General features: G+C 46.6%; 5 protein-coding genes and 1 long non-coding RNA gene across 14 annotated transcripts in view; 3 read left to right on the top strand and 3 right to left on the bottom strand.

The window, feature by feature from the left end:
* The window catches only part of Trol (terribly reduced optic lobes), a 148688-nt gene extending 136736 nt beyond the window's left edge, over positions 1–11952 (top strand). For 4 of the 5 annotated variants that reach the window (XM_076827886.1, XM_076827888.1, XM_076827889.1 and 1 more), the window contains 20 exons: positions 488–861; positions 932–1214; positions 1757–2192; positions 2373–2669; positions 3051–3193; positions 3250–3430; positions 3629–3901; positions 4286–4840; positions 5112–5532; positions 5603–5846; positions 5929–6202; positions 6460–6720; positions 7396–7662; positions 7942–8124; positions 8536–8805; positions 8979–9130; positions 9689–9996; positions 10083–10549; positions 10622–10787; positions 11028–11952. In XM_076827886.1, the coding sequence (XP_076684001.1) occupies positions 488–861; positions 932–1214; positions 1757–2192; positions 2373–2669; positions 3051–3193; positions 3250–3430; positions 3629–3901; positions 4286–4840; positions 5112–5532; positions 5603–5846; positions 5929–6202; positions 6460–6720; positions 7396–7662; positions 7942–8124; positions 8536–8805; positions 8979–9130; positions 9689–9996; positions 10083–10549; positions 10622–10787; positions 11028–11136 (5664 nt within the window). In that variant the 3' untranslated portion in view covers positions 11137–11952. The remainder of the gene's footprint in view (positions 1–487; positions 862–931; positions 1215–1756; positions 2193–2372; positions 2670–3050; positions 3194–3249; positions 3431–3628; positions 3902–4285; positions 4841–5111; positions 5533–5602; positions 5847–5928; positions 6203–6459; positions 6721–7395; positions 7663–7941; positions 8125–8535; positions 8806–8978; positions 9131–9688; positions 9997–10082; positions 10550–10621; positions 10788–11027) is intronic. The other variant, XM_076827887.1, reaches the window with a different exon arrangement.
* On the bottom strand, positions 4478–5121 carry LOC143377013 (uncharacterized). The gene is made up of 2 exons (XR_013087223.1): positions 4948–5121; positions 4478–4868 (listed from the first exon to the last, which is right to left on the bottom strand). It is a non-coding gene; the product is annotated as an uncharacterized LOC143377013 (long non-coding RNA).
* On the top strand, positions 11875–16933 carry LOC143377008 (basement membrane-specific heparan sulfate proteoglycan core protein-like). 4 transcript variants are annotated; one of them, XM_076827893.1, is made up of 6 exons: positions 11875–12007; positions 12134–12527; positions 12629–12995; positions 13054–13255; positions 13704–14054; positions 14135–16933. In XM_076827893.1, exons 2-6 carry the CDS (start codon positions 12186–12188, stop codon positions 14391–14393), a joined length of 1521 nt encoding a protein of 506 aa, XP_076684008.1. In that variant the 5' UTR covers positions 11875–12007; positions 12134–12185; the 3' UTR covers positions 14394–16933. The 4 variants fall into 4 exon arrangements, 3 of the variants coding, with proteins under 3 accessions (XP_076684008.1, XP_076684007.1, XP_076684009.1); XR_013087220.1 differs by lacking the exon at positions 11875–12007 and having other exon boundaries at positions 12081–12527; positions 14135–14662; positions 14739–16933; XM_076827892.1 differs by lacking the exon at positions 11875–12007 and having other exon boundaries at positions 12081–12527.
* Ste14 (isoprenylcysteine carboxylmethyltransferase ste14) lies at positions 16465–18943 on the bottom strand. Of its 2 annotated transcripts, XM_076827903.1 has the most exons (4): positions 18723–18943; positions 18291–18615; positions 17741–18220; positions 16465–17662 (listed from the first exon to the last, which is right to left on the bottom strand). In XM_076827903.1, the coding sequence occupies exons 2-4, from the start codon at positions 18486–18488 to the stop codon at positions 17480–17482; spliced, it is 861 nt and encodes a 286-aa protein (XP_076684018.1). In that variant the 5' UTR covers positions 18489–18615; positions 18723–18943; the 3' UTR covers positions 16465–17479. The 2 variants fall into 2 exon arrangements, with proteins under 2 accessions (XP_076684018.1, XP_076684019.1); XM_076827904.1 differs by lacking the exon at positions 18723–18943 and having other exon boundaries at positions 18406–18554.
* A 631-nt stretch (positions 18944–19574) lies between these two features.
* LOC143376905 (uncharacterized) lies at positions 19575–22555 on the bottom strand. Its single transcript, XM_076827681.1, has 2 exons — positions 21947–22555; positions 19575–21873 (listed from the first exon to the last, which is right to left on the bottom strand). Exons 1-2 carry the CDS (start codon positions 22396–22398, stop codon positions 19917–19919), a joined length of 2409 nt encoding a protein of 802 aa, XP_076683796.1. The 5' UTR covers positions 22399–22555; the 3' UTR covers positions 19575–19916.
* A 706-nt stretch (positions 22556–23261) lies between these two features.
* On the top strand, positions 23262–26692 carry Hpf1 (Histone PARylation factor 1). Its single transcript, XM_076827431.1, has 5 exons — positions 23262–23685; positions 23764–24297; positions 24847–24995; positions 25151–25389; positions 25447–26692. The coding sequence occupies exons 1-5, from the start codon at positions 23551–23553 to the stop codon at positions 25749–25751; spliced, it is 1362 nt and encodes a 453-aa protein (XP_076683546.1). The 5' UTR covers positions 23262–23550; the 3' UTR covers positions 25752–26692.
* The last annotated feature ends 53 nt before the right edge of the window (positions 26693–26745 follow it).

The following is a 26745-nucleotide window of genomic DNA, read 5'->3' on the forward strand; positions in this document are numbered from 1 at the left end:
TGAGGAGCTGATGAATCACTGGTTCATTCAAAGTAGGATGAAATAAAACGTGTCAGAGAACATGAACTTTTGAGCCCAGATTTGACAGCAGTTGCCATTTGCAACACTCTCTTTTTTGTCTTTTGTTCGTTGTGGTCAATTTCGACGGTGTTTTTTCACTTTAAATAAAATCGTGGAGCAGGATATTTCATAACAGAATAACAATTTATTTTCGGAATCAGCGGGCCATTTTACATAAGAAAAAAACAGTGGCATGTGCTGGAATTTATTTTTATTTTGCAAACTAGTGTAATGATACTTTTAAATTTTCACCATTTTCTACCATCCTCGTTTATAATATACTGGCCCATTTTGCCGCTGGGCCTCTCGATTTTAACTTTCTTTCGTAGCAACGATCTCACTTCCAAAATACCAGGCGTAGAGACTCGATAATTTTGAAGACACAAATCCTTGATAATCGTCATCCATACTTGCCTGCCGCTTTCAGAACTGCGCGCACCACACCACCGGCGACTTCTGCGATGTCTGCGAGCCGAGGTACGAGGGCGACGCTACTCGAGGCACTCCATACGACTGCGAGTACAGGGACCCAGAACCTGGTCCTCCGTGCTCGTGCAACGCGGCTGGGTCGCGCAGCAGCCAGTGCATCGGCGAGCGCTGCGATTGCAAGAAGAACGTGGAGGGTCCGGAGTGCAACAGGTGCCGAGAGTCGACCTTCGGGCTCTCCGCCGAGAACCCCGACGGCTGCAGCGAGTGCTACTGCAGCGGCGTGACGAATCAGTGCCACGAGAGCTCGCTGTACGTGCAGCAGATACCTGTCTCGGTCTACGACGCTCAGCACAGCTTCACCTTAACTGACTCGTGAGTATCCAGCTCTCAGATTCGACGAGACAGGGTTTGGAGACTCGCTAACGAGAGCTTTGGTGCGCAGATCGAGGCTGGAGGTGATCGACGAAGGCTTCGAGCTGAACTTTGCCATGAACGAGATAGGCTACCGATACCCGGACAGCAGAGGCCGCAGCCTCTTCTGGTCCCTACCCACGACCTTCACTGGCAACAAGGTGAAGAGCTACGGTGGCAACTTGTCGTTGACACAACACATCACGGCGTACCCTGGCGCGCAGAGTTACAAGGACCAGGACATCATCCTCGTCGGGAATGGCATCACGTTGTTCTGGACGAACCCTGCTGAGATCCAGCCCGATGTGCCACTGGTGGGTATTGAAATAGTAATCATCCGAGTGATTCTTAAAGGGAGAAGAACCCATGCATCAACCGAAAAATTGAAAAAATCCATAAATCGCTTCTAAAACATTTGAAAAATATATTCTCAACGTTGTAAGCCGAAATTCAACTCCTGTGGATACTATAACCTGGCGAGTAACTAAAACGCATTTTAAACGCGTTTTTCTCGAAACCACATTTTCAAAAATGGCACCGGGGATAACTCAAAAACTATTTCACCGATCAACTTCAAATTTTGCACTCTCTTAGTTTCCAGTATTCCTCGGAACATGAGCCTAAATATTTAACAAAATAATTCATTTTAACCACTTTTTTAAATCAATAAAGCGCAGATTGTTTGCGAAAGTCACACTTAATGGTTTGAAGCGCTAGCATTTTTAAAATATGCAATTCTTTTACCCCATATTAGGTCCATATTCTTACAGTAGTCAAATAAGTTGAGAAAAATTGTATTAGTCTGTTTCACATAAAAACGAGAGATACTACCAAAACTTCTGCTCCGCGCTTTCAGACATACTCCGTGCCTCTGAGGGAGTCAGAATGGAGGCGTCTGACCACGGGAGGGCCTCGCGTGGCCTCCCGCGTCGACCTGATGACCGTGCTCTCCAATCTCGAAGCTATCCTGGTCCGCGCCTCTCACAGCGAAAGGATGACAGCCACTTACATCAGCGACATCAGCATGGATACAGCCGTGGAGCACCAGACCGGCAACAGGCGCGCTGTCCAGGTGGAAGTCTGCCGCTGCCCGCCAGGATACACCGGCACATCCTGCGAGTCCTGCGCTAGAGGACACTACAGGGACACCAGCAACCGTTCCGCCAGCTACGTAGGCTCCTGCAGCCCGTGCCCTTGTAACAAGAACGAGGAGAGCTGCGAAGTCACCAGGACTGGCCAAGTCAGATGCCACTGTCTACCAGGCTACACTGGACAGTATTGCCAAGACACTGGTAATTAGAACCCGGGCAAACCTAACGACACCCTGTATATAATTTGAGAACTGCCTACCCGTTACTTCATTCCCCACAAACTCCCGAAAGATCTCCGCGTTCTCCAAGCCTCCAAGGGAGGAAGCCACCTGTTAACAATTAATTAACGCTTGTATACTTGAGAGAACCTTTATGGAGCAGGTGAACTGATGGTAAGTCTAACGCCAATGAACGGTGAGGTAAAGCCGAACTCGTGGGTGCTATTCACCTGCAGTTACGAATCCCCGGACCCGTTGTATATCTATTTTAAACTATCGCCGTACCACGGCTGGCCTCTGACCGCCAGCAGCGACACGCCTGGCCCGATCACCAGGACGCAAAAGGGCTACCTGCGCACCTGGCACGTTTACGTCCAGCTAGATCCCTGCAACGTGGAGTGCTACATCGAGAACCGTAGCGGGGAGGAGCTGATCAAAGTGGTGACGTCGGTAACACCAGGTTTGGCGGGCCACATCACAAGGAATATTTCATGTTTGTCCGTCCCTGGGAGCAGGATCCACTCCGCTGGTCTCATCATCATTCGTGCACCGATCACGTCCACCCCCAAGGCCCGTTGGCCTTAGTGAAAGTCTCCCAGTAGCAGCGATTATTCAACCCTGCTTAATAGAGCGTCCAAATCGTTCATGTGGTGTTCAGGAGCTTGATCGTTGTGACGTGCAGAGGTGTAGGACTGCTGGCTCATCAGACGCAGCATCTTGTCGGATGGATCTAAAGAGACACCTCTCATTGACATCCTTCTATTTCTGTGTCTTCATTTTGTGTCTCTGTGTGACGCGCAGCAGATGCTTCGTGTTCTAAGATCGGTCTGTTCTTTTGCAGAGAGCCCCAATCCAACCACCATCGCACCGTACCCCACCATATCTCCGCCGAGGATCCTGGTGTACATCAAGGGACGCGACTTCCAGATCGTGGAAAGTGGGAGCAGCGTTAGGTACCACTGCTCGGGCAAATCTGTGGATAATGTAAGTGAGGAGAGAAGAGGTGTTGCGAGGATGAAGCTGACTTTGTTTGTTCACAGGGATCGCTGCATATCACGTGGGACAAAGAGGGCGGCGAGCTGCCCGCAGGGAGGTCCGTCATCGACAGCCAGGGCCTGCTGATCATCAGGGACGTGAAGGTATCCGACAGCGGGGTCTACGTCTGCCAAGTTAGCGACGGCGTGCACGTCGCATTCAAGAACGTCACCCTCACAGTTGGACGTAAGCTGTAGAGATTCAACTAAGTAGCTTTTATTCTCTAATTAACTTATTCCGTTGCTCCGCGTGGATGCAGCCTTTCCCCAAAGCTTGCTAGAGATCCCAGGTACATAAGCCTAGGGTCGCTGGGCCCTGGAAGTGGTCGAGTTCTAATTATACCCGGCGCTGAGCTTACGCTAATCGATTCCGTTCTCCTTTAAGCTGGTAATCAAGAAGCTCCGCGGGCCGTCATCACTCCAGCGTCCTTGCACGTGGTGCAAGGGCAGCCGGCGGAGTTCCGCTGCGAAGCTACTGGCAATCCACCGCCTCAGATCGAATGGATGCGCGTGCATGGGCCCATGAACCCTGAGGTGATCACACAGAACGGTTTCTGGACTCTCAGAGCTGTGTCCAAGAACGACGCTGCTGAGTACAAGTGCGTCGCCAGGAATAACGTCGGCGTGTACGAGGAGACAGCTATTCTTTACGTCAGAGGTAGGAACTGGGAACAGTAGAACTGTTTCAGTAGTTTGAAGATACAGTAGGGGCCATAGAAATTACAGGTTATTACAGTTTACAATTACACAAGTACATTCGTCTTTTTCCAGAAATTTGAATTTTGATATAATGAAATTTGTAGTTCAAGAAAAGCGACTTTGCACGGTTGTGGCAGAAAGCGATTTTTTCCGCGAAAAATTCCCTTTGGAAGTCGTAAAAGCGTGAGGTTTGAACTGGAAAATTGCTCTTGGGGTGCGATACCCCCTTGTGACGTTTGATAAGCAGCAAACAAATTACTTTAAAATGAACATACCTTTGTTGGATTTGTATAAAGTTCGATTAGCTTTGAATTTCAAGTAACACAAATGCTCCTCTCAACAGACGATCCAAATAAGCCTCCCGTGACCGGCATACCGCCGACCATCACTCCCGGAGAGTGGACTGGATCGGTTGGAGAGGTGATCAGGATCACCTGCACCCCGTCCCAAGTGACGAACCTCACCTGGACCCGAGAAGGGAACCAGCCTCTGCCTTACACCGCCAGTCAAAGGGACGGCGTGCTGACGATCATGAACCCAACTCAGTACGACTCCGGCGTCTACGTCTGCACGGCGACCAGCTACGTAGGGACGGAGACCAGCAGCGTGATCCGCATCACCGTGCTGCCCCGACGACCGACCACCTCTGTTAAAGTGAAGCCCGAGAAGCAAACCGTTCCGCAGGGCAGTTTCGTCGAGGTTCGCTGCCTCACCAGTGGAGAGCCGGGTCTGCAGACGAGGTGGAGCAAGTACCTCGAGGTGATGGGACCCAACGCTATGCAGGTCGGCGACACCTTGAGAATAGTGAACGTGCAGATCGCCGACCGTGGCGTCTACGTCTGTCGAGTGACTGGGCCCACGGGGAGCTACGAAGCTAGCAGCATCATCGAAGTGGAACGTGAGTATCGAAGGAGAGGCCTTTGGCTCTGATGAAGAGCTCAGTTTCGAGAAGAATGGGTCTAGCGCGCGAGTTTAGCTATTAAGCACTCCGCATTCCTGCTTGACTTCAAACCTCTGTAACTTCGTCAAAATCCTGAACTTCTCAACAGTTCTTTCGCCAGAATACTCTAAAATTGTCGCGCTAGCAGAAAGTATCAGAAGAAAAACTCGATTTTTCGTACCCAACTCGAGCGAATAGCCCTTAAAGAGACCCTCTGCTTCCTCAACAGCTCGCGAGGCCCCCGTCCTGGAGCTGCACCCTAAGGAGCCCCAGACAGTGCTAGTGGGCGGTTCAGCGGACGTGCAGTGCCGAGCGATAGCTGGGACCCCGATGCCGCAGCTGCTATGGTCCCGCCAGGACGGCAGACCGTTGCACCACAACATCAAGCAGCTTCCTGGCGGTGTTCTGCGACTCACCAACATCACAGCCACGGACGGCGGCGGTTACGTCTGCTCCGCGTCCAATACCGTTAGCAGCACTTTAGCGATCGCCTACATAGAGGTGCAGTCGACCCCTGTGATCAAGATCGCGCCCAGCTCCGGCATCCTGAACGTGAAGTCAGGGGACAATGTGCGGCTGATGTGCAGCGCGAGTGGCAGTCCTCAGCCGAACGTCGTGTGGACCAAGCACGTGAACTCCCTCCACTATGTGTAAGTGTTTGAGAGGCGGCTAGCACCGTGGATGATTGTGCCTTTAATTAATCCCCGTGCCTCCCGACAGACCGTCGATGCCGAAGAACGAGGGCACGCCCCTGAGCGCCGTCTACGAAATACTATCCGTCTCGCCGAGCGACGAAGGCTCCTACACCTGCCTCGCGGCGAACGCTGCTGGGACAGTGGAGGAACGCGTGTACGTGCGCGTGGACGATCACAACGAGGTCTATCCACCTTGCAGAGGCGACATGCCTTGCCCCGATGACAAGAGAGAATCGTATCCCGATCATCATGTACGTGTCGTGGTGGATGTTGCCTTTTCTCTGCGTGGAAAGTTCGCGGATATTTCTGGGAGTTGTCAGCAGGGTTGAATGTTCGAAATGGTTGTCACAGGTCGATCCGATCAGGATTCCCGAGGACTACTTCAGGATCCCCAACGGGGGCAAGGTGGAGATGCGCTGCCAGGTGTACGCGTCGAATAGGAATCCGATCTACCTGGACTGGAAGAGGAACGACCATCACCCTCTGCCGGAGGGTAGCACGGTTCACAACGGGGTGCTGACCATTCCTGTTGTAGAGAAAAGCGCTGCTGGGGAGTACGTGTGCCTGGGCACGAACGAGGCTGGCGCTGTCCTCTTCAGGGCTAAGTCCCACCTCGAAGTGTTGTGTAAGGAAACTTTGCGGATGCAGTGATATTTTGCTATCGGCGAGCTTCTTTATTCGTGTCGCCAGTATTCGCGAAAGTATTATACTCCAAGTACTAATACTGAATGAGGTAGAAGCGAATGCACGCTAAGTGCTCCAGCGATGGAAGCTCACTGATATATTATTGCTATTTCTTAAAACAAGCTCCGTAGCGTTTCAACGAGCTTAACTATTTCTGAGAGAGTCAGTGCGTTATTTAAACGAAGGATACCCTTTCAGCCCCACCAAGAATCGTCTTGACTCCGCCTAGGCAAACGGTTGGACCGGGCGAGAATCCATCAATCATCTGCAGCGCGACTGGAGACGAGCCAATGATCATCGAATGGGCTGCCATAGGACGTAATCTCCCGCACAGCGTCTCCCATGACCGTGGCGTCCTTCACTTCCATGGAATCACTTACTCCGACGCTGGAAAGTACGTTTGCAAGGCAAGCAACGACGCCGGGACCGCTGAAGCTGTGGCTGAAGTTCTGGTTAATGGTGGGTTATCCTTAATTACCCTTCGCTTCGGAGAGCTCATTACCTAACTCAGAAACTTCACAAACTTAACCCTAGGAAGCTCAAGGGTTGGTGAAAAAATGTCCACGAGCTTTTAAACTTCAGTTTCATTCGTGAAATAACTCTTGCAACGGAAAGTAATTGTATTTAATGACATCTGGTTTATCTCTTTTGGATGCTATCCTAATTATGAACGAAGAGCATCTGGGTTGACCTTGAACCTTCGAACACTCCTCCAACTTTTCACTAAAAAATTCATACATTTTTAAAAAAAAGAAGCTATTAATATTGGGGTATAAGGAGATGTCTTTAAACGCAAAGAATTTTTTTAAGTCGATCCTTTTTATTATTTATTAATTATTGTGGAATCGTGTCAACCTCTTCGACGATGTTGATGTCAGGTGTAGCATCCGTCACAGTCATTTGATTGCAAAAGGAAGAAAATTTTGGATCTGAAATTGTAATTTTATTTTTGATTTATAATACATTTTTTGTCGATATAAGCCTCCTTATATCCCGAAATAGTTTAATCCAATATGACCAATAGTTTCTTAAAAAAAATTCTTAAATATCAGTTACATTTGGGTCTGTTCCACGAGAATCCCCCTTAAGTCAGTACAGACCTCCCAGATCTAAATCTTCGCTCGACACTTCCAGATTACCCCTACGAGGGCACCGGAGTCCGAGCAACCCAGAGGGACGTGTCGGCGTACGCCGGGCATCCAGTGCGACTGCAATGCGTCGCGGCGGAGCGAGCCGACGTCCACTGGTCCAGAGAGGAACAAGCACTGCCCACGAGCGCCAGGATCGAAGGTGACTTCCTGGAGCTGCCTCGAGCCATGCCAGAGGACAGCGGAAGATACATCTGCCAGATCGAGACCGCTCACGGAGTGTCCAGCGACTATATAAACCTGAACGTCTCGCGTAAGTGTTGCGAGCACCGGTGTGCTTGCCGTATACTGTTCTTCCAGTACATCCGATTAGAACGATAGAGATCAGAGGGAAAGCCCTCGGGACATTAGGGTACACCCTCTCCATTCAGACTCTACAGCGTGGTTCGGGCGACTCGGCCTGCAACCACCCTGTACAAAAGTAGTTACACATAACATAGCGCATCATTAACGACACCCGCGCGTATCATCAACTGATCCAGCCACACTGCTCTCGCAACGGCGTACTCATTGTGGCCGCGTTGTTATTCAGTAGTTAATTTGCGCTCGGATTGCACGCGAGAGAGCCAAACGCGGTGCTGGCAAAGAAAGTGCGTATGCAGCGTTGAAGGATGCTTACTGTTGTTGGATTACTCTTGCGACGTCGATATAGGATACGCCCACGGCCAGTACGACGTCCGACCGCGAAACCGCCACAGCAATCAGCAACGACGTGGTTTGTTCTGAGATATTATCTGTTCCCCTGTGACGTCTCTTGGAATTAACGCTTCTGCCCTTCCGCCCTTCCGTCGTTAACCGATCTCGCCTCGAGCTGATCCCTCAACTCCTTCGCTTACCCGTTGAGAAAACCGTCGCTGTAGTCTCTAACTGTTCAACGTCCGTTGGTGAATCGGTAACAGTCGGGTTTCGAACCATTTGCACAGCTCTGGACCATGCTCCACCGTGTGTACTCCCTGTATTAATCTACCCACACAGCCACCCCTCGCTTGTCCATCTGCCCAGACGCGGGAGGCGAGGGATAAGTGTCGAGCCCAGCCCCGTAGAACACAGTATAGTGGAGATGGGTCTACGTACATGCGTCGCGTTCAATAAATCGCCCAGCTGACTGCAGCCGTTCCCTTTTTAGCCACCGTCTTACCGACTCTCAGCGTGGAGGCCTCCAAGGACCCGGTCAACATCGGCGACTCCGTGGACATACGCTGCGCCTACTCGGGCACCCACAGCCCCCGCTACCACTGGAACAGGCCCAACCATCCCAGCTTGCCGGATAACGCTCAGGAGTACGGAAGCGTGCTGAGGCTGCTGAACGTGGCTGTCGGCGACAGTGGAGTGTACAGATGCACGGCGGACACGGCTGAGGGCGTCTTCGAACAGGACTACAATCTCGTTGTTCATGGTAAAGCTTTGTTTTCTGGGCTTGGATAGTGTAAGCTAGTTTGGGAATTAAGTGAGAGAGACTCATGCATTTAATGTCCCTTTTATTCACGCGTGCGATATTGTGCTTCACGTGAGTATGCGCTGAGATTTGGATGGAAGAAGGGGTCTTGACTCGTGGACGTTGATTCCTAGGTGGACATAATGATGCGCCAGCTGTCGAGACCAAGTACGCGCCTTATGGCTCCGACGTCGTCATGGACTGCAAGCCTAATATCGACTCGCCGGGGAAGTTCCAGTGGAGCAAGCTCGGAGGCCTTCTGCGGAAAGATGCGCAGGTCTTTGAGGTAGAACTGGGATTTATTTTAGATCGACTTCGTTCATCACCGTCCAGCCCAAACCGCTGACTCTAGAAACATGAAATTCGGAGGGTATATGGGGCCGCTGTGGCCCCAATACATTCAGCTTGTAGCAGGAAACTTTCCTTTACAGTTTACCTTTTACTTACGAGATCTGTTCATCTCGCGGATTTCCTAAGTAACCACACCATTTCGTATTATGTGTTTGATAGTACTCGTAAATATCTATCATCTACTTTTGTTTTCAAAAATTTTCTATACTTCTATATCTATTATTTTATAAAATTATACTGTTGCTAAATGGAATAAAGAGGTCATTTTACGAATACGAATGCGGGGCCGCGGAGGTCCAACTTTTAACCAAAATTGAAGGACCACTTAAGAGTTAAGTTAACTTGTGCAGGACTCTATTGTGCGCGAGAAGAGCAATTGTGTGGCAAGCGTACAGAAATTTGGAGATGAAATCAGGGTCGAACATTCTTGTAACAGAGTCTAGTCTTAAATATTTGCAAATGCCTGAAATAAATTGGCCCCGCGTCTTTGCAGAGCAAGCTAAAGCTGACCAACGTGAAGGCCGAGGACGCAGGAACGTACATCTGCACCGTGTCGACCGACTACGAGCGCCTCGACATAACGAGGGACCTCTACGTGACTGGCGTGGTGCCGTATTTCAGCCAAGCACCGGAGAGCTTCATCGCCCTGCCGCCTCTGCCGGACTCCTACTTGAAATTCAACATCGAGGTGTCCTTCAAGCCCGAGAACTACGACGGAATCATCCTGTACAACGCCCAGTTCAGCCATGGGTCCGGTGACTTCATGCTGCTGGCCCTTGTGCGAGGATACCCACAGTTCAGGTACTCAATAACCCATCGAGCTACTTCCTCCACTAACCACCCCCCAACGTCGCTAAATTACCACTAAAAAAAACCCTGAATTCCAGCTTCGACCTTGGCTCTGGGCCGACAGTGATCCGCGCAGACAAGCCCGTCTCCCTGAGCGAATGGCACACGATCAAGCTCCAGCGTAATCGAAAGGAGGGAACGATGCTGGTGGACGGCGAGAGCACTTACAAAGGAATCGCGTTGGGCAGGAAGCAGGGGCTGGACCTGAAGGAGCTGCTGTTCGTCGGCGGGGTGTCCAGCTACAGTACCGTTACCAAGCACGCGGAGATCAACACCGGCTTCGTCGGCTGCATCAGCAGGCTGGTGATAGGGGAGAAGGAGATCGACCTGATCGGTGACCAGACAGACAGCATCGGCATCACTAACTGCGAGACTTGCGCCGTGAATCCGTGCAACAACGGCGGCGCCTGCCAGGAGGCCGCTACCAAGCACGGCTACACCTGCCTATGCCGGGCTGGTTACAGCGGGAAGTACTGCGACTACGTCGGCCAGGCCTGCTATCCGGGTAAGGCTTCATACGGGACAGATGGGTTTCTATTAGAGGAGGAACGCTGCTAACGAGTCGGTTTCTTGGCAGGTGCTTGCGGGGAAGGCACGTGCGTGGACAAGGAGGGGAACTTCGAGTGCTACTGTCCGCACGGGAAGACGGGGTCTCGCTGCGAGAGCTCGATGAAGGTCTACGAGCCAGCCTTCCACGATGACAAATCCTTCATCGCCCACGAGACGCCCAAGGCCCTCAGACGGTAGGCGTTTGCACGAAGCACGTTGCATGATCGTAATGTAGCCCAGTCAGCTGTTAGAAGTAGATGGAAGTTAGTTGTTCACGCATTAAATCTTTATGTCCCCTTTGAAATAATTCAATGGATGATTAACACAAAGCCCCCTTCGAGGATCCTCAAGCTTCAAGTTTTCGGCGAAGCTCGGAGACTAACACGCCGCGGAGTGGAGTTAATCCCGGTGCTAATCGGAGACATTGTTTTCAGGGCGAGAATGAGCACTACACACAGACGATTACGATCACGCGACGCACAAGTTAGAACGCCGCGATCGAGGCCTCATCACCACAATAATCCGCACCACACGAACCATTAGTCCCCTTCACCAAATCGATGCACATATAGAGAAAAGTCATTCGTAATACTTGTCCGATGTAATAATCGTAGGAACAGAGTCAGTTCCTCACGTAACTGCTATTTATAGTTATCAGTCAGCACGTATATATATATATATATATTTTTTATGAGAATTTTATTTACGTTAGAGAAAAGGCCTCTTTTGTCTCTGCCTCGTTGCGTGTCGTAGATGTGGATGCTAGAGGTTTGCAACGAGCCTGTATAGTGAGTAGTTCCTTGGAATGAACCTCATGGTGCTGTAATATTAGATTATCAGTCGATATATACTTATTATACTTATAATCTTTCAACCCCTCGCGGTCTCGATTAGAAATTAACTCATCTGGGATCGCTGGGGGGTCGAGAAGGAACTCGCAGCTCTCCCTTCAACCGAGCACTGCCTTCTCTAAGAAAGCTTCTCGATCGAACGCTGGGAAGACCGCGAGGGGTTCCCTTTATTTTGTACAGCTTCTTGAATAATACATTTAACGCATTGTGTTAGTCATTTTAATTATTATCGTATAGTAAGGCACTAATTAGGTCACTGCCAAATGAATTGCATTTAACAGTAGCCTCCGAGCTTAAATGAATCGTCAGTCGCGGCATTGCATATGACTCGCATAGAGACGCACCGGGCACACGTGTCTGTACTTACTCGTAAGAACTTCTGTGTGTACGCGCCGAAGAGTGTGCTCCAGGCCCGGAATGACCATCGCTGTATTCAACGGGCCTCGTGCGACGCTATAAGTATAAATATATGTCTTGGGATGCAAATAAAAAATCGTTTTAACAGGAATCCCTGCAACGTTCAACCTGTATACCTATTTAAGAACCCAGTAAACTTCGCGCAGGTGAGTTACAAGACTTCGCATCCCCACTGTGCTAACAATGACTCTCCTCCGACTAACAGGAACTCTCCTAATCCACACCCTACTTTCAGGCAGAACTGTTATTTCATCCTAGCAATTTTCCTGCAGCTTGAAGGTGGCCCTGAACTTCAACCCCGCGGACGACGAGAACGGTATACTGATGTACTGTTCGCAAAACGACGAGGGTCGCGAGGACTTCCTGGCGCTCGTCGTGAAAGACAGGCACCTGGAGTTCCGCTTCGATATTGGTTCCGGCCTGGCCATCATCAGGTCCAGCCACGTGCTTGAGCCCGGCGTTTGGACGCACGTCTCTGTGAACAGAGACTACAAGGATGCGAACCTGACCGTGAACGGGGAGCCCACCATCGGAGGCAAGTCCCCGGGAACAGCTCGCACCATGACCCTTAACACGCCGTTGTATATCGGCGGCGTGGATCGCAGGAGGATCACTGTGAACAAGAACGCTGGCGTCGATCGCGGCTTTCGCGGCTGCATCAGCGGCGTAAGTCCCTCGTAGACTTGTAATAAAATTCTCTGGGCCTGCGATTCTATTTCTAAATAGATGCAAGTGCTGGGGGCCTACCTGAGCGAAGCATGTTTCAGCTCGGCGTGTCTTCCACAAACGTGGACATACTAAAGTCAGCGATAGACTCCGCCAACATCGACGACTGCAACATCTTGCACACGAACCAGACCCGGCTGACCACCGTACTCACCACCCTGCCGACCACAACTACTCCGTACGACCCCTGCGCTTCGAACCCATGCGTCCATGGAGCGTGCCAGAGCACAGACCTGTACGACTACTCCTGCACCTGCGAGTATGGCTACGTGGGCAGGAATTGCGAGAACATCTTGAAGCAGTGCGAACTGCTTCTACCTTGCAGGAACGGTGGCTCGTGCACCGACCTCCATGGGTCCTACAAGTGTGACTGTCGACTGGGCTACAACGGGCAGAACTGCGACAAATGTGAGTACAGCGTTGAAGTCAGCGATTCAGATTGAGTATCATCGATTCTAATTTGCAGTGGCAGAAATAACGTATGATGTTGCGTTCAGAGGAGACGGCTGGCTAGAGCTGGACCGGTCTGTGATGACCCATAATGAGGAGCGCAAAGTTCTGGGCTTCGAAATCTCCACGAACAAAACTAAGGGGCTGATCATGTGGCACGGTCAAACGCCGAACGATCTCAGCCCTGACCATTACATGGCGCTGGCAGTGGTCGATGGGTAACTATCGTCTGTGTACATTAGGGCTGGGACTATTTGTCGAATTTTTCGGTATTCGAATATTCGAATACTTCAGTTGCTCAATTATTTGGCGAATATAATTCGAATATCCAAGTATTCGAATACTATTCGAATATCCGAGTATTCGAATACTATTCGAATATCCGAGTATTCGAATACTATTCGAATATCCGAGTATTCGAATACTATTCGAATATCCGAGTATTCGAATACTATTCGAATAGCCGAGTATTCGAATACTATTCGAAGATCCAAGTATTCGAATAGTATTCGAATATTAACATTCGAAGTTTATTCGTAGCATTCGAATACTTGTAAAATATTCGAATATTAACTTATTCGAATATAAAATTAGTCCCAGCCCTAATGTACATTCGAATACCGCTGCTCTTCGCAAGCGTTACAGAGTCTGCGTGCTTCATTCCAGGTACGTGGAGTACCAGTACAATCTGGGCGCGGGGCCAGTGGTGATTCGCGTCACTGCCCAGAAAGTGGACGACGGAGAGAGGCACAGGATAATCCTGAAACGCCAGGGCAGCGATGGCAGCATCGAGCTGAACGGCGAACACATGGAGAGCAGCGCTAGCTACGGCACGCAGCAAGACCTGAACACCAGGGGCAGCGTTTACTTGGGAGGTGTGCCTGACTACGCGATGACTTACGGAAAGTATCAGGAGGGCTTCTCCGGCTGCATTTACACCATGGAGGTGCAAGACTCGGGGGCCATTGATATCGGAGAAAAAGCTATCAAGGGGAAGAATGTCTCGCCGTGCACCAGGTAATGAATGCTAATGAATTTAGGGAATTGCAGGGTAATCAGGCTTTCATCTGGCACGCATGATTTTTCACGCTGCTCAGAGCAAGATGGATCCCATCTTCCCTGGTGTTCACCGACGCGGACACCGACATCTTCGACGCGTTTGTCCCCCCGCCTCCTGTAAACATTATCCACCCGAAACCAGCGGCCAATTTAGCCGCTTATAATATCAAACACTACTCGCTGTTGATCCTACTCCAGAACCTGCTCGCATTCACCATGGACGTTCGGGAGCAGAGCGTGCTTTTTACTGTATTATGTATAGACACCATCAATGCAATGAAGTGCGTACTAAGTTAAGTGTTTCTTGTCGCGAGGCGTCCCAGGGACCGGAGTTGGGCGGAGTTGTTGGAGTATAAATTTAATCGTTATTCTCGAATAAAAATCGATTCGAATAATGCCCAACTCTGCCCATGGGAGTACGTACCTCTTCGTATGTATAGCGTACTTAAGCCTAGAGCGAAGGGACACGTACTCCCTTCAGGTGCTGGCGAACAACTCTTGTAATTACTGAATTTTGTAAATTGTTTAATGCTTCGGTGATGCGTGGAGCAAGGTAAACTGCTACGGTAAGTTTTAGCCGAGGATGTGGAGGATCTTTAGTGTCGGCTTTCCGTAATGTCTCTCTGTTTTCTTGTTTTACAGTGGCCTGGACGATAGACTACCGACGAGAGGTGATCTTGGAACATTTCAGTAGGAAGTCTCGTTATTAGGAATCTCTCAGAGAAATTTTTTCAGCTGTTGCGAAAGGGTGTGGAAGTATTATTTAGAAGGCAATTATTAGCCACGCTGTGAAAGTGACGATGACCGTGGCAAATGATATACAAGCAGTTTTATATCCGTAGATATATGGGACGCGTCTCTGGCCACGTGTTGATATTAACGTTTTATAATTGAGCTGACATTTTATACAGCTTTATTTCTACAGAGGGTGAGATTACGTAGATTTAGTTTGCGTACGAGGATCCTTAGTTTCCTTTTTCTTGAAAGATACCTAGCTTTTCGATTCGACTGCCACAAGTAGAGGCTGAGGGGACTGTGAAGGAATACAATAATATATGAAATCAAATCACGTATAAGTTCTCACTGCCACTGTCTGATTTCTTAGTCTCCCGATAGGACTTCTCTAATCTTTCGCTAAGCAAGGAACAGCAATTGTCAGCTCACGATTCTAATCATAGTAACCGAATGAATCGTCTTCGAAGTTAAAAAGAGAGGTATCCCGAAAACTCTGCGCAAAAGTGATAGAAAACAATCGTCGCCATTAAGCCGAGTAAATGCGGCTTCAGCGTTTGCCTAGGCCCTGCTACTACATTAAATCGCATTCGCGTTTAAGCGGGAAGCCAGTGTTTGTCGAATGCGGGTAAATGAACGCCCGATGCTGGATCCCAATGAAGCGCTGGCTATTCAGACTTTTCTTATCGGAACACTTTGAAACTCCATTTATGTGATATTGAAAGAAAGTTACTTATCAGATATTCGTATAGTTAAGGTCGGTGCTAGTAAGATGCGTTTGCTAGTCATAATGAGATTTGTATCGGGTTACACTAACGCTGCGACAAACATATGTAAATAACTAAATACGATTAGCCTTGCGATCTTGGCATTTTCTTACATTAAGCGGAACTGCTACTTCCCGGACAGGATGTCGCAACTACTGCTAGCTCTCGGGGCCCAATCTAGCTATTCTTGCCACCCTTTATATTTAATTATAAATAATTATTTTGAAATATAATTTTTGACGAGAGTAATGTAACAAGACGGTTTCTAACAAATTTGAGGGGAGAGGGGAATACAAATTTGAGTTTTGAAGGAAAGAGAAATCCAAAATTGAGTTTTGAAGGAGAGAGAAATCCAAATTTGGGTTTTGAAGGAGAGGGAAACCCAAATTTCAGTTTGAAGGAGAGGGAAATCCAAATTTGAGTTTCGAAGGCGAGGGAAATCCAAATTTGAATTTTGAAATCGAAATTTGGATCCCACCCTCTCCCCAAAACTCAAATTTGGATTCTCCCCTCAAAACTCAAATTTGATTTCCCCTCCTTCAAAACTCAAACTTGGGTTTCCCCTTCTCCCAAAGCTCAAATTTGATTTCCGCTCCTTTAAAACGCAAACTTGGATTTCCCCCTTCCCGAAAACTCAAAATTGGGTTAGAAACCGGCCTGTTATGCTACCGACGAGTGAGTGAAAATTTTTGTAGGTATTTCTCGAACAACAAAAGCATTTTGCTTTATAAAACTTTAATATTCATAAATTACCATTTAACTATTTTTGCCGCTCCGGGCCCTGCCTGCGCCCTAGATCGGGCCCTGTGGCTCTACGGATAAGGGAAACTTAGGCCTGGATAGTTGGGCTGAAGAATGTTTAGACGGTATACTTTTCCAAATCATTGTCATTTATTATTTGTCGAACAGTTCAAGCGGACATTGCGATGTCTTAGACACTTACAGTTTCCATTTATAAAACATTTAAATTGTCAATTACTGAGATTTGTATAATGAATGTCTGATGCACAACAGTAACAGCTCGACCACTTTCCATTCTTCGCCGCCGATTTACGTCTGTTAATAAAGCTTCTAACATTCTGTTGTTGCAACGCGGAACATGGCAATGAGTTTCCATGATCGGTTCACTCGGATGGCTCACGAAGATTACACAAGTCGGTCGCAGAAACGTCTTTGAAAGCCAACGGTAACCGTTAACTGACCGTGTAGAGTCTTTAAGAATATATCAAAACTTTATTGGTACGTTGTAAATGATCGTGTACAGAAAGTCACTACATGCGACATAATATAAGTACATTACTCCTCCGGTCTTTAGCACCTCCAGTGGCGGATTTAACGGAAGATAGGCAAACAAAATTACGATCTTATCCAAACACCATTTTCTTCATGTACTACTATATTATCCCCTTCATTTTTCCGAGAAAAAAAAATGGGACTTTCGCCGCCTGGGCCTTTTCCTTAAATCCGCCACTAAGCACCTCCTTATCCGCCATCGAATGAATGCTTCCTGAATGTCGATGCAAATGTTAGCCACAGCATTATGCAGTAATGCGAGTACGTACATATTTATTACTACACACACATTTCATATATACACATAAACGTACACACATAAGTATAAAAAAAAACAGCAGCGTATTAATCACCAACTGAAAGTATCTACTGTAACGTGAAAGTGTAGTCTATTGTTATATATGAATAATTCTTCAAAAGGAAATGAGACAATAAATATAATTTTGTTAAGATGATTCTACTTCATTGTCGCTCCGCCGATGGCGGAGCTGCTCGTTGTTAGACCCCGTTCGGAAAGCGCTGTGTCATTAAGCTAGAGAGATCTGCAGTTCCGTCGACTCTCCGAAGCGATCTTCACACAGGAACCGGCTGCTATAAATTTACTTTATAACCAGAGATGAACGGCAGCCCCGTGCCCACTCTCTTTTGGTAATCAACGTATTCTACTCCGAAGAAATTCAGCAGCGTGATCTCTTCTATTAGAATACGATCGTGGAAGAACTTCCACGAGGCTACCATGTACGCCAGGAAGCAGAACGGATTCTGAAGTATCAGCTGTAAATGGAAGCACCAGAGTGGTTTAGTTTCCTCCACGTTCCCGCCGTTCAGTACCGCTAACGTACGGCTTATTACCTGCGTGCCTATGGACCAGTAGAACCAGCCCATGTAACTCGGGTGCCTGCAGAGCCTGTAAACTCCGTGGGTTACTAGTTCGTGGTCGTCCATCTTCTCGCACTGTACATTGTGATTGAAGTTGTGCTTCGCCGTGAACATCGCCAGCTTCCTCAACGCGTCCCCGCAGACGCAGAGTAACAATCCCAAGTAGGAAATGAACGAGGCCTCCTTCATCTCCGGGAAGTAATGCCTCTCCGCGACGAACTCCAACCAGCTGGAGCACGCCGCTATTCCGTACGCCACGCTGTGATTCAGGACGAACGTGTCGATAGACAGCGTCGACGGGTTGACCCAAGCGATGCTCAGGAACTCGGAGAAGTGGAAGACAGCCTGCACGGCGCTGTAAACGCCGAACATCTGCCACGACGGTGGCGCGACGATGGATAGTAAGACGCTGATGGCGAAGCCATAGCCTAGGAACGCAGCTCTTACGGCGACCTGAGGGAAACGTAATTATCGTTATTAGGTGTAAAGTGAGGTTAGGTTTAGACTGAACACTTTTGATCACCTGGTAAGAGAAGCCGCGGAAGACTAGAATTAGGAGACAGTTTAAGAACCCATATTGAAAGAGGTGGGTGAACCAGATATTGTGGAAATAGGTCTGAGGTACGTCGAATTCTAACCTCAAAAGCACCTCCGGCAGGACCGCGATTAGGGCGGCCACGATAAAACAGAATAAACTGAGCTTCCCATCGTAACACAGCATTATCTCTAAATATTATTCCACGGTATTTAAACAGTATCTGTTGTCGTGCGAGAGCAATTAACCATTGCTGTTCAACTCGGGTTATTATTCATTTTCTAACCTCCTTCGATAATGCTTCTCGGTTCCACTGTAACAATTATTTAGCGATTATTTGGACTTACTATTGCGAAAGTATCCGAGAATTAGTCTCCCCTTTGGTTTCACGTATCGACGATCTTAAAAATGTTTAAATACCATTGCCAAATAATGCTGCTAATTGCATGGTAAGCGTTAATCAAATGTTCAGTGTTTACATATAAATTCGTGTAGGCATTTGCGTGTTTATGTGCGAGGTAGTAAAAGTTTTTTTTATTTATTCATTTCTTTGCAATTTGAGGTTAGGGAACTTTTGCGGAAGCTCTCATTGTCATTATGCAACTGTTTTTAATTAGGAAATTGTTTATTTATTGCTTGGAAAAGGGTTTTGGGAATTTGATCAGGATTGAGGTTATGGATGCTAGCGGTGCGTAGTGGTGAAAGGGTGAACTAGGCGTTGGATTTGAAGAGTGCCCCAAGAAATAGCCTTTTTTTTGGTCCCACGATTTTGGAACTGTGGATTTTACGCTTCGTTTATGGACTTTTATGTCAGTCCGATAATTTAAACAATTATTTCCAGGGGTTCTGCTGCCTGTTAACATCGAATTTGAACTTAGATTTTCAAAATTCACAATAGCCGATTCAACATGGTGGACGATATATTAAAAAGAAAGCCGCCACTACGCAGCATTTATATTTCTTGATTTTTATTTTTTTTCGTGAATTTTGAAAATCTAAGTTCAAATTCGTTGTTTGCAGCCAGCAACCCCTGGAAACAGTTGTTTAAATTATCGGACAGACATATAAGTTCGTACATCGAAGCGTATGGGCTGACGCGTTAACGAATTTTCACTTCTTTGACCTCCCATATCTCAGAAACAAATTGTCACCTCAACTTGAAAATTTGTTGTGATTGATGTCTCATCATAAGGTATCATTTGGCACAAAATTCAGTTTCAAAATCGTGGGATCAGAGGCTAAAAAAGGCCTCATATTTGGGTCACTCTTTTAATTCAAGTTTATTGAAAGACAAATCCTAAGCTCACAATAACGAGCCCGTGAACTCGGGTACATTTCCAAATTCAAAGTAGACTTACTTTGTATAGCATATATTTTATTACCATAAAAATGTTATAAAAATTATTTAACTGCAATTTGCAGAAAATTGAGATCTTCCTTATCTGGATTAGTCTTACTGTATTGGTAACAATAATGTTGTTATTCTACATTGAGCATAATTAGGTAGGCGGGGCAAGTTCAAACATTGATTCACATGTTGGCGGTCCACTTGTAAAAAATTATATCGTTCGTAACATTAAGATAAAAACGTTTCAAAATCGATAAAAACTACGACTACCCCTGCGTTTTTGAACATTTTTCTTTAACCAAAACATAAGGCTTGTCAGCGTTCTTTAGAGCTCTTAAATCGTTAGCATTTAAGTAATTAAGTATTCTTTCGATACAGCCGCGTGGTAACTTCGGAAAATCGTTAAATAGAAGATCGAGAATTTTGTTACCTTCCTCCAGAAACTCTTTCCTTTCTTCCCCCTTTTTAAAATTCCTATTTAACATACTAGCATATATCGGGAATCTTGTTTTATAATCGCCTGATCTGAAGGCCCCCACTATACTTTCATTTTTTGCGCACATTGCTAATTGAGTTACACCTTTCGTCAATATATCGTAAAATGTGATATTACTATTAACAAACTTCTTGCTCTTCATCCTCGCTACTTCTTTCTCGCACTTACTCTCGAAATTATTTCTCGCTATTCTTCTTTCCATACAAACCCTCTTCTCGTGACTGCATTCCATTGCCTCGTCATCTTCAGAATCAGAGTCACTTAGCTCTTCGTTGTCGCTACTAGTTGGCGGTGAGGGAATTGACAATACATCGTCATTACCTGTATATAGATTCGCGGTTCTCAGCTTAATCATGTGACGCTTAAGAATATCAGCAATGTTGGCAAAAGTAGAGATGTGGCAATCTTCGTCGTCATAATCATAACCACATCTATAATCGTCGTCATAATCAACATTATGAAAAACTTCGTCGGAGAATGTTCTCACAGCAAAACCAAGCGCCGTGTAATTTGTTCTACTCGTAATAGTGAAATCAGAACCGTGGTCCAGGAGCGTTGAGACAATTTCTTCTTGCCCTTTTAAAGTAGCAAGGTGAAGTGCCGTCAGACCATGTCTATCCGTCAAATCAATGCTGGCGCCTAATTTTAAGAGAACCTTGACAGTTTCTAGTTCGCCGCGTGCAGCAGCAATGTGGAGCGGTGTCATTGAGTCGTGCTTTGTTATCGCATTGATTTTGGCACCGCGTTGTAACAATAGTTCTACAATTTTCTCATAACCACAATCGCTTGCCGAATGAAGAGGAGTCTCTCCATTGACGTCTTTACCATTTACATCAGCTCCGTAGTTTAACAATAATTCCGCTACTACCTTTTCCCCGCTTCCGATTGCCACGTGTAAAGGTATAAAACCTTCTCCACCCCACGAGTCGCATATCTCATTAGCATCAGTACCATGGTTTAAGAGTTCCTGGACAAGTTCCAAATATCCATTCTTAACAGCAGCGTGCATAAAATTCTTTACGTCTTTAGGCTTGACGGTGAAACCATATCCAAGTAGGTTCTTAACAATCTCGCGATACTCTATTCCCCAGCCCTTCAACGCAGCCATAAGAACGCCGCTGTTGCTTTCGTTATTCAGATCAGGGCGATGATTTAAAATATGATTAACAATTATTGAACTTCCTTTTTCAACGGCAAACTCTAGTATAGTCTTGTCGTACCTCTCGTCAACGTCAACTGTTGCTCCGCTTTCTAAAAGTACCTTAACAAGCTCTCCATGCCCGTTTTCAATGGCGAAGCACAGTGGTGTCCCACCTCCCCGAGTTGTGGAATAAAAATTAGCTCCGCGCTTAAAAAGAAGCTCGACGATTTTTAAGTATCCCCCCCGCATTGCAAGGCGAAGGGGTGTTACGCCGTCGCTCCCTCGAATGTTTACATCGGCACCTTTGCTTAGAAGCAATTCAGTAATTACTTCGTCGCCTTTCTCAGCCGCAATGTGCAGCGATGTGTAGCCTTCGTGTTTCGCCGAAGTACACGCAGAATTAACATAAGCTCCGTGCCTCAAGAGCTGCGCGGCAATTTTTACATTCCCGTGCTGCGTCGCGAGGTGAAGCGAAGTTGTGCCGAATTCTCCTACAGCATTTACAGGGGCACCATTAATTAAAAGCAATTCGGTAAGTTCCTGGCTACCTTTGCCAACTGCGTGGAGCAATGGTGGGCAATATTTCCTAAACACAGAGGTACAAAGAGAATTAACGCGAGCCACGCATTTTAAAAAGATGCTAAAGAATTTGTGAATACCCTGGGTCTGCCGCGATACGACGAGAAGTAGCAACTTTGTTTATGTAATCGTCGATATTAGGCATTTTACTTAACATAAAGTTTGTAATGTCTTTGCTATCGTTGATTGTTATCGTCCCTGTTGGAAGACACGGATGAGTTATACTGCTTTTGTTGGCAGCGCTAATACTCGCTTCGCGATTGAAAAGCATGCCGATAACTTCCGTTTTCATCCTTTCGACTGCGTCGTGAAGCGCAGTCTTACGATCGAAATTTTCGACATTGATATTCGCTCCTGCATCCAGAAGCATCTGGACAATCTCTACGTCACCGTTTAGAACAGCAAAATGAAGTGGACTGTTAGAAGAAGTACTGTTTTTGTCGTCGACTCTGGAAGTACTTGTTAAAAGTTGTTTGGCGATCTTTGTGTTTTTCAATTCGAGAGCAGTACAAAGTAAAATATATGTATCCATCTTCTTGCGAGTAAGACAGACCGCGAGAGGTAATGAATTTTCTTACGCTTCGTATTGTTCCTTCGCGAACCGCAGTGATTAAATTGTTACGGTTACACGGTGTATATCGAACTCTTTGCATTTTCCGTTAATACGTTGTTACCGATTTCGTGAAAAAAATTCAAATTCGCTTCGGCAGGCGCAGTACATGCGCAGTTGCGTACTACGCAATGAATAAGTAATAAGACGCTGCCACCACTTTAGCGCAAAATTCTCTCAATCAGGTTGAAATGAAATTAATAAGAATAATTAAATAAAGGTTGAAGGCAAATTATATTTCGGATAAAATAATTGATTTACAAACATCAATAAGAAAACCATGGGAAACCAGCGGCCGTAGCCGTGATGGAGACACCGGTTCTCGTTAGCTACGTTGCGATCAGGGATAGGCGGGCTTAAGATACGCTGATGGAGAGGGAAAAACACCTACAGGAGCGGTGGTAATGTGTTCGTGAGACGCCATAATTGGAGATTAACCGACGCCGCGGCCAACCAGCGTCGACAACATACTTCCCGGTGGCGCCACTTGGCTGGCTTGGCGCTGGCGTCAGTTCACGCGCCATTACTACTCCAACGTAGCTTCATTGAGCTATAAAAATATGGACGCATCGTTAAGAATTTCGAAGTCGATTTTCTCGAGAATGAAGCGCAATATCAAAAAATTGTATTCCTTTTTCTCGACTTATTCACTTGTTATAAGTCGAAAAGGAAGAGTAACTTTTTTTTATATCGCGCTTGATTTTCGAGAAAATCGACTTTGAAGTTCTTAACATTGCATCCAGTCGCGTATCGGAAAACCTACCTTAATGAAAATCACGAATTCGCCCTTAGTATCCTGCTCATGAGTGATTCGGTCCATGGTTCAATAGTTGTATATCAATTTAAAGTAGTTAACCTATACAAATTCGTAAGTTTCTTATTCAAGATTTAAATAAAATGATCCTTAATTTGCATTATTATTTATACTCGAGCGAAACAATATAAAGGAAGCACTTCCTCGTCATACTACAATTACCTATAACTATTTTAACAAGGAGGTAATGAGAGAAAAAGGTTACTGTATTCTTTTAAGTAGATAATATTTTCCTTTTTCACGCGTAATCCAAGTAAACGATGTCTGATAACGAGGCAGATCAATATAAAGCCTACCAGGAGGATACGCGTATTTCTTGTCGATACGGAGCTAAGTGTTATCAGAAAAATGCTCTTCACCATGAAAAATTCAAGCACCCACCCATAAAAGATGCGGTAATGCTACATACACGATTTACCGCGTTCTCATTAATTCGTCCTACTATATATAAACATGTATATCAAAATTCGCAGAAGAAACAGAAAGCTACCAAGCAAACAACAGCTGGGAAAAAGAGAAAGAAGAAAGACTACGGTCGAAAGGCGAATGATTCCCCCAAGAGGAAGGCGCAGAAAATAGACGAAGACGAGCCTGAAGAAACCTCAGCAATTCCAGGCACAATCGATGATGAAACCAGTGAAATCGCAGAGGACACATCGAATCCTGAAACTACAGAAGATGCAAAAGATTTGGCTGATCAAGTTACCCTCGCGTCATTGTTAGAAGACTGCGGCGTTCATGCCGACAGCGATAAGTTACTTCCGAGCGAGGCGCAAGCAGTTATTTCCCACTTCTTTCTAACCGATATGCCTCCAGACTTCTTTGAATTCTATGAATTTTGCAAAAGCGTTTCCAAAGAGGACCCACTAGATGCGTTGAAAAGTCTTCAGTTGCACCTCGTGGGTCCCTACGATGTGTTCAGGGATAAATTTTTATCTTCCAAAGTGGACGATAAGAAAGCTTTACTGAGGCATTGGAGGTATTACTATGATCCTCCAGAATTTCAAGTAAGGAGATTATATTCCTTGCTTTAATCTAGACCAGGCTTGGGAATTAAGTGAACTTGCCGCCCGATTTTTAGAGGGGACGCCTCTTTTCTCCCGCCACGCGTCTTGGCACCGGCGGCGTCTTACGTGCTTGGAGCGCCTCAGGCCTGTACCATACGAACCGCGCGTTGCGCATTGGAGCGACATTGTATCAATAGGTTTCCACATCGTCACAGAGAGCACGATTTTCGATGCGTTTTTGTTTTGTCAACGCGCCACGCGCGGTTCACGTGGTGCGGGCCTCAGGCGCTCTAGGCACCTCACGCGGCGGGAGAAAGGAGGCGTTGCCTCTGACAATCAGCCGTCAAGTTCACTTAAAGGCTCCCACAGACCAACGCGAATTTCGCCGCGCGGAGCGGATCAGATAGCACTGCCCATAAGCCACCACGTATAAAAAACTGCTGCCCTATCTGATCCGCGGCGCGGAGCGGATATTCGCGTTGGTTTGGAGGAGCCTTAATTCCCAAGCCTGATCTAGACAGTATTTGATAATCACGCGATTCGTTGCAGACTATTATCAGAGTCGAGGGGAAGGAAGGTTCGCACTTCGGTTACTGGAGAGACGACCCCTCGGAGAAGCCTGCATTCGTAGCGATCAACGCAGCGAATGTAAATTGCATAATCGAACGTGTTGCGGAGAACATATTCGGCGCAATTGAGTAAGAATCCCAACGGTCTTCGGAATGTTTGATGTAAAGCCTTTTTAACTGGCTAAATCTGGAAAACGCAGCTACACCTTGCGATAAGGGTGTTAAGAAAGGCTGCCATGCATCCTCGGGCGATTTCCTTGTTAAGAAAGTAACTCGCGTTACAGCGCATACATCGGAAGGAAAGTGAAACTGGCTAATCCATTCGAAAAGGCTCGCATAGCGATATGGCAGCAGAAGCTAAAGATTTACGCCAAGGAGAAGCAAATAACGTTGGACAATGAGACGAGCGGTATGAAAGCTAGGGAGAAGAAGGTTGTCGCGAGAACGTTCCACAGTGCTGGCATCGTGGTTCCGTACAATAAAACCACTCAATTAGGATACAGGGAGTTGGTAGTGACTGACAGTAAGTTCTGATTAAAAGCTCCCAGTTGTTTAGTCCTAAAACCTATTTACGTTGCAGGCGAATTACAGAAACTGCTGAAGCAATTAGAAAAGGCCTCGACGTCGGAAGAGAAAAAGGCACCGATGTCCAAATTGGAGGAAGTAATAAGATTGGCCACAATTGCAGCCGACGAGTGCGACTTCGGCACGTGCTTAGAATTAGGCCACGATCTATTCTCCAGCGGTGTACCTCTCGTTCAAAGCAAAGTACTGAACATGCTTTCTCTGGCTTACAATCTCCTGCAGAGACCACAATTTCTGCAAATTATTCAGACACACTTGCAGGGTAGGAAAAAGGGTTCGAGCCTAAGTGTCCTTCGATAAAAGCTCCTCTGCGGCGGAATATAATTTAGAAATTAAAGTAACTCCGCTGTTACGGTTTGAAGCACACCTAAGTCCATAAAGGCCGTCGGTAGAGGGGTGCGAGAACCCGAATTTTTCTCGGGATCAGGACGGGTTCCCGAGGGTTTCAGGATTCCCGAAAGTGTCGGGATTCGTATTATTAGGATTGACTGATGTTTCTACTTCGGAAAATCAACAACGTTTCTATACTTTTTCTTACGATGCGTTGAACGTGTGATGTCGTATTCATTAAAGGGTTACATCCACCTGGAGGTCCGGAAAAAGCATACAAGTTCGGAACTTTTTTGGGGAGAAAAGTATAAGCGAAAATCATACACCTTTTAACTATATTATTCTACATTTTCATGGGATATTATCATTAACTAAAGGAGATATCGGCTTGGATGTGAGTTGTGTTTTTTTTTAAGCATCAGCTTTGGAAATTTAGAATAATATAGTTAAAAGATGTATCTTTAAATAGAAAAACATTGTGTATGATTTTCACTTATACTTTTCCCCCAAAAAATTCCCGAACTTTTGTATGCTTTTTCCGGACCTCTAGGTGAATGTAACCCCTTAAACGGGTCCTTAAAATTTTCGGGAGTTTCGACTCTCGAGAATCCCGGACATTCTCAGGAACCTGACCCGTCCCGACCTCGGATTCTCGCACACCTCTAGCCGTCGCGTATTTTAGCGAAGCGCGGCGATACTGAGAAAAGTTTTTAAACAATTGATGAGCGAAGCGCAGTGACAATTAAGTAATTATTATTACTTTTTTCGCCACGTTTCGACCTAAGTAGGGAGCGATGGCCTCAATGAAGTTCGAAGTAACAGAAGTGAACCGTTAATAGTTCCCATTTCCCAAGGTGATGCAAATTTGTATATCTCACAATGTTTCCTTAATAAATATTTATCATTTGTAACCGTGGGACCCCTTTATTTCCCCTTGTATCAGGAGAAAGGCGTGAAAGTGCAG

The sequence above is a fragment of the Andrena cerasifolii genome, chromosome 15 (genome assembly GCF_050908995.1).
Source record: "Andrena cerasifolii isolate SP2316 chromosome 15, iyAndCera1_principal, whole genome shotgun sequence".
Lineage (NCBI taxonomy): Eukaryota > Metazoa > Arthropoda > Insecta > Hymenoptera > Andrenidae > Andrena > Andrena cerasifolii.

Excerpts from the sequence above, each read along its gene's own strand:
- Hpf1 (XM_076827431.1), top strand. The coding sequence starts at position 23,551 with ATGTCTGATAACGAGGCAGATCAATATAAAGCCTACCAGGAGGATACG. Across the intron at positions 23,686-23,763 it reads ACCCACCCATAAAAGATGCG|AAGAAACAGAAAGCTACCAA; the intron begins GTAATGCTACAT and ends CAAAATTCGCAG. Across the intron at positions 24,298-24,846 it reads ATGATCCTCCAGAATTTCAA|ACTATTATCAGAGTCGAGGG; the intron begins GTAAGGAGATTA and ends GATTCGTTGCAG.
- Ste14 (XM_076827903.1), bottom strand. The coding sequence starts at position 18,488 with ATGCTGTGTTACGATGGGAAGCTCAGTTTATTCTGTTTTATCGTGGCC. Across the intron at positions 18,221-18,290 it reads TCCGCGGCTTCTCTTACCAG|GTCGCCGTAAGAGCTGCGTT; the intron begins GTGATCAAAAGT and ends CGTTTCCCTCAG. Across the intron at positions 17,663-17,740 it reads ACTGGTCCATAGGCACGCAG|CTGATACTTCAGAATCCGTT; the intron begins GTAATAAGCCGT and ends TTCCATTTACAG.
- LOC143377008 (XM_076827893.1), top strand. The coding sequence starts at position 12,186 with ATGTACTGTTCGCAAAACGACGAGGGTCGCGAGGACTTCCTGGCGCTC. Across the intron at positions 12,996-13,053 it reads CGGGCAGAACTGCGACAAAT|TGGCAGAAATAACGTATGAT; the intron begins GTGAGTACAGCG and ends TCTAATTTGCAG. Across the intron at positions 14,055-14,134 it reads AATGTCTCGCCGTGCACCAG|AGCAAGATGGATCCCATCTT; the intron begins GTAATGAATGCT and ends CACGCTGCTCAG.
- LOC143376905 (XM_076827681.1), bottom strand. The coding sequence starts at position 22,398 with ATGGATACATATATTTTACTTTGTACTGCTCTCGAATTGAAAAACACA. Across the intron at positions 21,874-21,946 it reads CGTATCGCGGCAGACCCAGG|GAAATATTGCCCACCATTGC; the intron begins GTATTCACAAAT and ends CTCTGTGTTTAG.